General features: G+C 37.9%; 1 protein-coding gene across 11 annotated transcripts in view; it reads right to left on the reverse strand.

Annotated features, from left to right (window-relative positions):
• The window catches only part of LOC131167806 (DNA repair protein recA homolog 2, mitochondrial), a 78,189-nt gene that overhangs the window by 57,606 nt on the left and 8,581 nt on the right, over positions 1-12,002 (reverse strand). For 7 of the 11 annotated variants that reach the window (XM_058126717.1, XM_058126719.1, XM_058126718.1 and 4 more), the window contains exons 2-3: positions 9,810-9,867; positions 8,796-9,013 (exon numbers count right to left, since the gene is read on the reverse strand). In XM_058126717.1, coding sequence (XP_057982700.1) covers positions 8,796-9,013; positions 9,810-9,867 — 276 coding nt within the window. The remainder of the gene's footprint in view (positions 1-8,795; positions 9,014-9,809; positions 9,868-12,002) is intronic. The other 4 variants (XM_058126722.1, XM_058126720.1, XM_058126723.1 and 1 more) reach the window with 2 other exon arrangements.

Genomic DNA, 12,002 nt, shown 5'->3' on the forward strand with positions numbered 1-12,002 from the left:
GTTTAGGGGATAAAAGATACGTTAGTAACTGATCTATTCAACATCATTACAAAAACCAAGAAAATGTCAGAAGAATGGAGAAAAAGTACATTAGTACCTTTATAAAAACATATAAAATAAAAAAAAAGAGGTCGTACTAGTGCACAAGGCTCCCACTTTGAGTGGGGTCTGGGAGAGGTGGATGTCAGCAATGAAATTAAGATTATGAGTAATGCAATGAAATTATGGGAAAGGATAATTGAATAGAGAATAAGACTAGAAACGAGGATTTCAAAAAATTAATTTGGTTTTATGCCTAGGAGATCAACAACAAAAGCTACTTATCTTTTAAGAAATTTAAATTAAAAAGTTTAGGGAAAAGAAGTAGGACTTGCATATGGTTTTTATTACACAAGAGAAAGCATATGATAGACTTGGGAAACTTGGGAGCGATGGCAAGTGCCTCCGCCTCGGTACGGGTGGTCTCGGGTTCGAGACTTGGGAGCAGCCTCTCCAAAACTGGGGGTAAGGCTTGCCGACATCCACCTCTCCCAGACCCCACTCAAAGTAGGAGCCTTGTGCACTGGGTACGGCCTTTTTTTAGAAAGCATATGATAGAGTATTTAGGGAAGTTATTTGATAGGTCTTAAAAAAGAAGGGGATATGCAGTAGATATACTAAGGTCATTACTGATATCTATGATAGAATAATGACTAGCATTAGGACTATAGGAAGAGAATATAGAGATTTTCCAATCACAATAGGTGTACATCAAGGTTCTACTTTGAGTCCTTATATTTTTACTTTAGTGATTGATGAACTTACTAGGAATATCCAAAATAAGATCCCTTGGTGTATGTCATTTGCAAATGGTATCGTGTTGATTGATGATAGTAGAAGCGAAGTGGAATCTAAGCTAGAAATTTGAAAAGTCACATTAGAGTCTAAAGGGTCTAGGAGTAAGTAGGAATAAGATAGAATATATGAAATGTACTTTCAGTAATGTAAAGAGTAGAAGCGGAGAGAAGATTAAACTTGATAACCAAGAGATAAATAGCACTAATACATTTAGATATCTTGGATCTATTATTCAAGCAAAAGGGGAAAGTAAAGAAGATGTAGTACATAGAGTTAAAACAGGTTGGGTAAAATGGAGGAGTGCATCAAGTGTATTGTGTGATCGTAGAATACCCTTAAAATTAAAAGGAAAGTTTTATTAGACAACTATAATGCTAGCTATGCTTTATGGTTTAGAATGTTGGGCAACTAAAAAACATGTACAAAAAGTAAAAGTTGCTAAAATACGAAGGTTAAGGTGGATAAGTGGTATCACATTAAAAATGAAGTAAGAAACGAACATATACGCAAAATTTAGGCATAGCACCGGTTGAAGAAAAGAGAAGGGAGGGGTGATTTAGATGGTTTGGGCATTTGAAACGCAAGCCTATTAAAGCATTTGTGAGGAGGAGTGAGTTAGTTATTATTTTTGGCATAAAAAGGGTAGAGATAGGCCTAAAATAACTTGGAATGAGGTAGTGACGAAGGATTTAATACCCCTTACTCTAATAAAGGAAAACATTCTCGATCAAGTGACTTGGCGGAAAAGGATTCACATAACCAACCCCACCCAGTGAGACTTAAGGCTTGTTGTTGCTACTGTTTTGTACAACATAAGTGGCTTTTAGAGGGGGTTATGTGCAAAATAAGAGTTGGCTTTTCTTAGAAGCTTCAACCCTAGCATAAATAGGAGTCTACAGCCACTTTTCTAGGAGGGTTTTTGGTATTTTATCTTTGTGAAGATTTTTCTCTTGAGCTCAGATCCAAACCAGCTGGGGTTGTGAAGATTTGGAGGCTAGGGTTTTGAGGATTTGTCCCCATAGTGTCTACCAATCCCTCCATCACAGCTAACGGCACAAGAGGCTAGCAAAAATCTGCTGTCACCATTCTGTAACAATACCAATATATGCACTGATTTGAGGATTGAGTTGCTGTTGTTCCTAGAAATTGTCACCATCTCTTTATTATCTTTTAGGATTTATTAGTTGCTCGAGTCAAAGAAGGTTGCTAAAACACCATTTTAAAACCTTAATCGTTATTTCTGAATTTTATTTATATTCTTGTGCTTGATTTGCATCAGCCTATGTGATAGCGAAAGTATATGGTTAACTAATTTATTCAATAGAATTATAAAAACTAAGAAAATGCCAAATGAATGGAGGAAAAGCACTTCAATACCTATCTACAAAAATAAAGGCGATATTCAAAATTGTAATAAGTTAATAACTATACAAAATTAAACTTATGAGTCAACGATCAAATTGTGGGAAGGGTAATTGAACAAAGACTAAGGTTAGAAGCAAGGATCTAAGAAAACCAATTCAGTATTATGCCAAGGAGATTGACTACAGAAGTTATATATCTTTGAAGATAAATGCAAGAGTTTAGGGAAAAGAAATAGGACTTGCATATGACTTTTATTGACCTAGATAAAGCCTATGAGAGATAGGGTACCTAGGGAAGTTTTATGACGATGTAGTAGGCATAGTGATGTCATTAAGGATATGTATGATTGAGTAATGACTAGCGTTTCGACTACATGTGGAGAATCTAGAGAATTTCCAATCACACCAGGTCTACATCAAGAATTTCTTTGAGCCCTTATCTTTTCTCTTTAGTGATTGATAAACTTACTAGAAGTATCCAAAACAAGGTCTTGTGGTGTATGTTATTTGTAGATGATATTGTATTGATTGATGAAACTAGAGTTGGAGTAGAATCTAAGTTAGAATTATGGAGAGACGAGAAAAAAGTCCAAATCAACAACCAGGCTGTCTCATAAGAGCAGTGGCCAGATTCAAAAAAATTCTAGTCCAGGGGCACTGGAGCAGTAATCCAAAAGCTGAAGTTTCCGAAACAATAAATGAAGTTCTTTGGGGAACGCCATGTTCACAGAGGACAATAAACCCGAAGGTTCCTGCAGTTTTTGAGAAAGTTAGAAGATTAACTTAGAGTGGTTGATATATGCTCAAGAATGGGGGGTTCTATTTTCTTTTTCATAGAATCCAAGACTTTTGAATTCTCAGTTGAGGGTGGTTCTTATTTCATGTTACGCATTTTTTAGCGAAATCGATACTCTCTCCGATCAGTTTGCATGGGCAAAGAAAGTGCAAAACGTTTGCTAGCTATTGTGGAGGAGCTAATGTCCAATGTAATTCCTGGTAATTTTGTACGAACATTCAGAGATGGTGAGAAAGTATTTATTTTGCAGTTGGAATCCAATGCACATGGTTGTTTTTTAATGATCTCGGAATTTATACAGGGCTGTCGGAAAGGATTTCTGGTGGTGCCAGCAGGAAAACTGGGCAGTGGGTGGAGAAGGTTTGGATTTCATCTACGGAAAGCCATTGCTCCTAAGACGTTACCCAGCAAACAGACATTAGCCAGCAAACAGACATCCCAATCTGCACTTAAACTCATGGGATAATTCCAAATTTTTTCTGTTGGCAGCGGTGGAGGGGGGTTGGAGAGATGATGGTGGTAGCAAGAATGGAAAGCAATTAATGCCATATTCTCAAAATTCAAAATTGAGAAATCATAGCCACGATATACGTGATTTGGGTACTAGGAAGGAACAAGCAAAATCAAAGGTTAGTGTTTCAGTGGAAATTACTGAGAACGTTAGTGGTAACACAAACTCTTATGTATCTCGGAATATAAGTCTCAGATTGCATAGTGGGCCGGATGGAGAATGGGAGGCAATATGGTCCAAAGTTACTCAAGCTCAGGAAGTGGGTTGTACAGAGAAGATCAAGGAAAACAATAAAAATTTTAAGCCCAAAGCTCCCTTCAAGCCAAAGCCCATACCTAATCCCAAGCCCATCTCAGTCTAGCAGCCCAAACCAACACAAGCCCTTCAAAACAATAAGACCCAGAATCCAGAATCGTCATATTCAACCTTAGGGAGTTCAGTGAGAAGGGGCGATGTTGTGGTTCTCGATTCAAAGCAATCTAAAGTTGATAACCGAAGCGTGTCGATGCTAGCCCAGTCGATGAAATCTTCCGATGACACCGGGACTGACAGTATCGACATCGATGAGACCGACACTGAGCTCTTAGGCTCCGACGAGACCGATACGGAGCACGTAGGCTATGATGAGGTTGATAAAGAGTGCCTTGGCACTGGTGAGTCAGCAAACACATCCGATGGTGAGGAAAACTTGCACCGAGACATCCAATTGATTCTTCAAGAACATTCTAGCAATATTTTCAGGAAGTGGGGAAATTCTGAGCAGTGAGTGCTTGAGCTGCGAGATGGAAGAAGAGTTGCGGTTCCAATTCAGATTTCTTGGCCACCTGGTGAAGTCACAGAGGGTTTGGAAGAGCAAAACCAACTGTCCTTGGTTCTGTTGAAGCCTGCTGATATTTTGGAGGTGTTACCAGCTCAATTTGATAGGAATGATGTACTTGTGGAGGATTGGGCCTCGGACAACGATACAGAGGTTGCTGAGCTACCTAACGAGAGGGGTTTGTCACCTTTAGCAGTGGAACCAGTAGCCTATTCTTTACCCTTGACTATGGAAGGATAGAAGGTTGTGGATGTGGAGAGTTCAGTGAGGGAAGTACCTTATTCCGAGTGGTTCCAAAGAAGATTTAAAGGGTTTGACAAATTTCTGGGCACGTCCTTACAAGGTTTGGAAAATCAAGTAACCACATTTTTGCTAGCTGTTAAGGCTGAATTACACCGTAGGGCTACTTTGGAAAAAAAATGCACGTGACTTGAAGAGAACTGGTGCGAAAGGCTTAAGAGAACTGAAAGGTTTATTCAATTCAATTAATTATGGTTCTACTTCATCTAGGCACAGTGATATTAATAAGGAGCATGCTCTCTCTGTTTCTAAATGAATCTAAAGATAATTTTATGGAATGTCAGAGGATTGAATGAGGTTGAGAAGAGGCTTCAGATTCGTAATTTGTTGCGTACATGGAAACCTGATATTGTATGTTTGCAAGAGACTAAACTGGAATGGATTACTAGAGGAATTGTCCGAAGTACATGGAGTTGTCCATATGTTGACTAGTTGTACTTAGGTTCAGAAGGTGCTTCTGGAGGTATTGTCCTTATGTGGGATCGAAGGGCAGTGGAAAAGGTGGAGGAAGCAGTGGGGTACTTTTCTGTTTCATGCAAATTTAAAAATGTCGGTGATCAATTTGAGTGGGCTTTCACAGGGGTTTATGGGCCAAATTTGAACAAGAGGCGTAGGAAAATGTGGGAGGAGTTGACAGGGCTGATTAATTGGTGGGATTCGCCATGGTTCCTAGGAGGTGATTTTAATATAATACACTTCCCATCAGAAAGACTAGGGGCTGTACGTTATACTCGGGCTATGCATGAATTTTCGGATTTTATCTCATTTCATGGGCTGATGGATATATTTATGGAAGGAGGCCTTTACACCTGGTCCAACTCTTCCTCCGCTTCTAGAATAGATCGGTTTCGTTTCTCTCCGTTCTTGGCAAATCACTTCACTCAATTTTCACAAAGAAGTCTGTCCAAAATACTTTCTAATCACGACCCAATTTTGTTGGAGGGGGGGTGGGGAGTCATCGGAGAGGTAGAACTCCTTTTCGCTTTGAAAATATGTGGTTGAGGGTGGAGAACTTTGTTGATAAAGTGAAGGAGCGGTGGGCATCCTATTCATTCCAAGTAAATCCTAGTTTCATACTAGCTAAGAAATTGGCAGCATTGAAGTTGGATTTAAAAAAGTGGAACGAGGCAGAATTTTGGAATGTCACTGTTAAGATACAGCAACTTTGGAACAAATTGAATGACTTGGATGTTAGAGAGGAAACTCATCTTTTAACAACTGAGGAAGAGTTAGAACAAGCTATTCTCCGCACCAATATTGGAAAGCTCACTCTCTTAGAAGAGATTAGTTGGAGGCAGAAGTCTAGGGTGCTACATTTGAAGGAGGGGGATGTAAATACCAATTTTTTCCATAGAATGACTAATTCTAATAGAAGAAATAATGGTAATGAGAGCCTTGTGGTTGTTGGTGCCTTGTCTTCCGATCAAGGTATGATTGCTGATTACGCCACTCAATTTTTCATGAAATTATACTCTAAGCAACAAGTTAGTCGATCATTCCCAGAAGTCTTAGTATTTCCAAGAATATCCGGTGATAATGCAAATTGGCTAGGTAGACCATTTGAGAAGGCGAAAATTTTTTACGTCATACAAAATTTTAATGGTGATAAATCACCTGGACCAGATGGATTTACAATGGCTTTCTTCCAAGCTTGTTGGGGGATTCTCAAACCTGATCTTGTAGCTGTGTTCCATCATTTTTTTGCTAAAGGCCAATTTGAGAAAAGCCTGAATGCTACTTTCATCATTCTCATTCCTAAAAAAAATGAAGCAATTGAAGTAAAGGATTTTCGCCCTATTAGTCTTGTTGGGGGAGGTTTATAATATCATTGCTAAGGTCTAGCCACCAGACTTCGCACGGTTATGGAAGATATAATTTCAACTTCACAAAATGCTTTTGTGAGGAATAGGCAGATTCTTGACCCTATACTTATTGCTAATGAATGCCTTGATAGTAGATTGAAAACTAGGGTGCCAGGGCTACTTTGCAAATTAGATGTTGAGAAGGCTTTTGATCATGTAAATTGGGGTTTTCTTATACAGTTACTAGAACGGGGTGGGTTCTCTGCCAAACGGAGGAGGTGGATTTTCTTTTGTATATCTACAGTTTGTTGCTGCATTCTGATAAATGGCACTCCTTGTGGGTTTTTTAAGAGCTCTAAGGGGTTGAGACAAGGTGACCCATTGTCTCCTTTGTTGTTTGACTTGGTTATGGAAGCCCTGGGGAGAATGTTGGATAAAGCTGTCCATGATGGTCACATGTCAGGCTTTGGTGTGGGGCGTATAAAGGGAAGAGCTTTGGTGGTGTCTCATCTTCTCTTTGCGGACGATACTCTAATTTTTTGTGACGCTAATCTGGATCAGATTTTGTTTCTCCGTGTGATACTTATGTCGTTTGAGGCGGTCTCTGGTTTAAAGATAAATTTGGGCAAGTCAGAGTTGGTTCCTGTTGGTACGGTGTTTAATTTTGACTTATTCGTGCACGTCCTTGGCTGTAAACAAGGTAACTTCCTATGAAATATTTGGGTCTTCCTTTGGGAGCCAAATTCAAGGGTAAGACAATATGGAACCCAATTTTGGAGAAGATAGAACGAAGGTTAGCAAGGTGGAAATGTTTGTACTTATCTAAGGGAGGTAGAGTCACATTAATTAAAAGCACTTTATCTAATTTACCCACTTACTTTCTATCTTTATTTCCTATTCCTGCTGCTGTGGCTAACCGTATTGAGAAACTTCAAAGGAATTTTTTATGGGGTGGCATTGGTGACGAACCAAAATTCCATTTGGTTAAATGGGATACTGTTTGCTCTCCCATTTCTTTGGGTGGTTTGGGGATAAGGAAGGTAAGACAATTTAATGAAGCTTTGCTTGGGAAGTGGTAATGGAGATTTAGGATGGAGAAGGCCGCTCTTTGGAGGCAAGTGATAGAGGTGAAATACGGCTGTGAATGGGGTGGTTGGTGTACTAGGCCTGTTAATGGTCCACATGGTGTTGGCTTGTGGAAAAATATTAGTCGGGGATGGCCTTCTTTTTCTTGCCCGCGTTCTATATGATATTGGAAATGGGTCTAAGGTGAAATTTTGGCAAGACCATTGGTGTGGTGAGACATCTCTTGCAGTCAGCTATCCTGATTTGTATAGATTTTGCCGAGATAAAGAAGCTAGTGTGACTGAGCTTATGAAGTTTGATAATGGAGTCTTGTTTTGGGGTGTAAGTTTCTTTAGGGGTATGCATCTTCGGGAATTAGAGGCCTTGACTGGTTTTATGGATACCATATATGGTGCATCGGTGAAGGAGTTCGGTGAGGATAAGATGTGCTGGAAATCTGATAGAGAGAAGGGCTTCTTGGTTAAAGGTTATTATGGTATTTTAATGGGCTCCAAAGATTGTGGCTTTCCTTGGAAAAGTATTTGGAAACAGAAAATTCCATCTAGAGTGGCTTTTTTCGTTTGGACTGCTGCTTTAGGGAGATGCTTAACGATTAACAATTTACGAAAAAGAAAGGTTTAAATATTGGATTGGTGCTACATGTGCAAGTGTAATAATGAGACGGTTGTTCATCTTTTTATTCATTGTCCGGTTGCAATGGACTTGAGGGTTATGGTGTTAGGTTTGTTTGGAGTGAGCTGGGTTATGCTGCAATCTGTAGTGGGACTTCTAGCATGTTGGCAAGGCAGATTTGGTCGTTATCGAAATGGGTTTATTTGGTTGATAGTTCCTCATTGTTAATTGTGGTGTCTTTGGAGGGAGAGAAATAGTAGGTGTTTTGAAGATAAGGAAAGATCCATTTCGGACCTGAAGCTATTTTTCTTAACAACTTTGATGGATTGGTTGGCTGCTTTGCGAAACCAATCATTTTCTTCTGTTTTTGATTTACTACATTCTTGTAATTTCTGTTTTTGATTTGTTTACCCCATGTACACTCCTTGTGTACTTAGTGTTCATTTTTTATATGAATAAACTTATTACATATCAAAAAAAAAAAATGTTGACCAGTAATAAGCAGGCTGAAAGAAAAAGAAAGCCTTCATGCACCCAAAAAAAAAAAAAGTATTGCCTGTGTCATGCCCATACCCATGCATTTGGTTCTCATGATTATGACAATAATCAAAATATCTTAAACTTATGCTGCATAATGCATTAGAATAATCTTGCTTTGACTGCCATTCACCTTAGGTAATCCTCCAATCTGAAGAGCTAGATCAAGCTTTAACGAGCCCGTCGAAATCACAGGTAAACGTCGTGAACCAAAAAAGCGCTGCAAAGACAACATAGACTCTTTGCCAAAATCACCTGCAAGCTGTGAGAGAACTGAGTGGAGTGCATGATCTTTGTCCTTTGCTTTGGCGTCATCATGAAGGGAATCACATTCAAATTCCGATGTTTCAACTGCAACCACAGAAGCATTTAAATAGATAAATTAAATCAATTTGATCATGGAAGACTAGACAATTGCCCCGCCCAGGAAGAAACTTCAGGAGAATATTATCACATAAATAAAGAGGACTGATAAATTAAAACAGCTGCAGAGGGGGGGAAAAAGTAAATAAAAAGGCACCTTGAGATATGCAAGAATTGTCATTTAAAACAAAATCATTTAATGCAAAGTTAAATACTACATAGACCAACTGAATTTTATCCTGACTCCCCAATATCCCCACATCTTACAACAGCAACACTTCCTTGTCGGTAAGAAAACTTGAGAAACAGTATTGCTCTAGAAAAGAATAAAAATGATGAGATTATAATAACAATTTCTCCATGTACATGCATGTTAATCACCATTGGTTCATGAGGGACCAGTTGTCATCTTCTTTCCACATTATCTTATTTTACCTCAGTGTAGTTAGAAAACATATTTTTTATAAAAAGAAGATTTATTGGGAGAGTGAGAGAATAACAAAGAGAAGGGTTAGGCATCCACGAAGGATAAAACAAAAGAAAAGGGGGAAAAAAGAGAAAAGAGGTAAGAGAAAGGAACAAAGAAACATCAAACAATCAGAAAATATTTGTTATGTGAGTTCAACAAAACATCCATCATCACCAAAAAGGCATAATTCAAATAGAAAATTCAGTGACAAAGTTGTAGAATAAATTTGCATGTGCAAACAACCACAAAATAAAATAAATAAATAAAGAACATGCATGCAAATGCAACTGTGATTAAAATTAAAAAGCAGCTTACCCACAGAAGAAAGACAATTGTGCATCCTAATAGAGGTGATTGCATCTTTTTTTCTGTTCTGGAGGAAAATTGAAATGATAACACAATAATACAATAAGCAAAGATTCATTTTCCAAAAAAAAGATTTGTCATGCAATTTAAAAGACTTTCCATGACATACATGATATACAAATAACCTTAAGATCTAATAACCAATTGAAGAAAAAAATTTGAGAAATTAGTCAATAAAAAAAAATAAAGAATCATAGAAAAAAACGAGATAAAGGTGTGGATTTTAGTAAATTGGCATTACGAACTATTGTAAATTTGTAGAGACACAAATTGCATGGGTTCCGAAGAATCGCAACATAAAGAGACTGAAAGGCATCCCTAAAGACCAATCATTGACTTGAACAATAATTTCCCAAATCAAAAGACTTGGCTGTGGAAACTAATTATAATCCAGAAATCCACTTGTGCTATTCTAAAACAAAAATACCATACCAAAGTCTGCCAGAACATTCACTAATCAATTCATTAATAGTTCAAGATGAGGATGTTGGTGGGCAGCAGTAGGATCAAATGTGAAAGAGCTAATTATGGTTTGATTATTGGCTTCCCACTAGGCTGATAAATGATAAATATGATAGTTTCTTCAAATATGTAGGCTCCTTCCCTTGAAGTCACTCATCAATAAAGCTGGTCATGGTCTTGTTCAGACAACAGATTTTTGCAGCTGTTAAAATTGGAAACTAACTGCTTGCTCCTCCTAATGAAATGCCCTGTAAAGCTATTTTAGATTCCGATGAATGCTCTCTCCAGAAACAAGTTAGCCAGGCAAGACTTTAAGTATATTTGATGTGGTCTTTCACTCAATGTCTAGTCTAGTTTATCAAGAATATTCCAAAGCACAGTTTGATCTTCTGTATGGCATTTAAATAAGTTGCTATGGAAAGGAATTATTAGAAGTATGAGCTGTAGCTTCATTATGAGAAACAAGGAAAATGATCAATATAACCTAGAACGTGGAATGAACAGGATCGCAGTTCAGCACATGCCTTAAAATGTCAAATGTTCGGGGTATACTTCAATAGATATATTGGTGAAAAATGTGTAATGGCACCCATATATATATTTTTGAGAGGATGTTGAGATTTTTCTAAATCTAGAAGAGACTTTCTTTGTAAAATATATTAAAAATGATTGAAATGACCGAAATAGAATTATCATGTGAAGATTCCCCACTTTATCTAGTAAAAAAAATATGTTATGGGAAAAATATTGAATCAGAACTTTGGATCATTAGATTTTTCGGGAAGGAAAATGTACCATGTTTTGGCACCTTCATATCAATTCATAGTTCGCTACAGTTTTAGCATTTTCTGGTAACTAAGACGTCGATCATCTCTTTGCATATGCTATTTCACCAAATCCACTTAGCAAAAGTTAATAATTGAGCTTTTTTCACTAAGGTGTGGTTCAATGTGGCATTGGAGGCATGGTTGCCAAGAGATTCTAGGTTCAATTCTTCTTGTGACATTTATATCCTATTTGTTAATTATCTTACGTTGGATGTTGTTATTCTCTTACAGAGTATTATACATTATTCTACTATAAATATATTTATTTATTTTTTTAATATTAGTTCATTTTTATGTTTGACTTTTTTTACATTTACAAGTTAATTAAAGAGTAATTTAAGTAGCAGAATGGTGAATGTACCCCTACCCTCTTGCTTTGGCAGCTGCTGCTGGAGTTGAAAGGTGTCAGCATCTTTAGCTAAGCCTACCATGTTACCACCAAACATTAGGGAAGTCGGACTAGAAGTCGGCCTAGGATGGAATTCGAGACCATTAGCTTTGGGGACTCAGAGCATTCAACCATCAACTTCCTGCAGTCACAACGGACAGCAGCGGAGTACAGAATGCCCATGCTAATGCCAACAGTACCTTCAAGAATAGGCCTTAAGTCATTGATTCAAGTCCAGGGAATTGGACTGCAAGTTGAATGACTGAAAAGAAAGGTTTTATCATGTATAAGGAAGTTGCAGGCTGGAAGGTTGAAAACTGGAGAAACAGTCAATCTACTCACCAAGACGAAAAGCATTGTTTGTGCATTTCTTTAAGATAAGTACTATAATATAACACGGATCCTTTTGTCCACAAGCAACACAGAATCAGCAGAAACCTGTATAGCCAACCAAGGGGCCACCCC

This window comes from Malania oleifera, chromosome 11 (assembly GCF_029873635.1).
Source record: "Malania oleifera isolate guangnan ecotype guangnan chromosome 11, ASM2987363v1, whole genome shotgun sequence".
NCBI lineage: Eukaryota > Viridiplantae > Streptophyta > Magnoliopsida > Santalales > Ximeniaceae > Malania > Malania oleifera.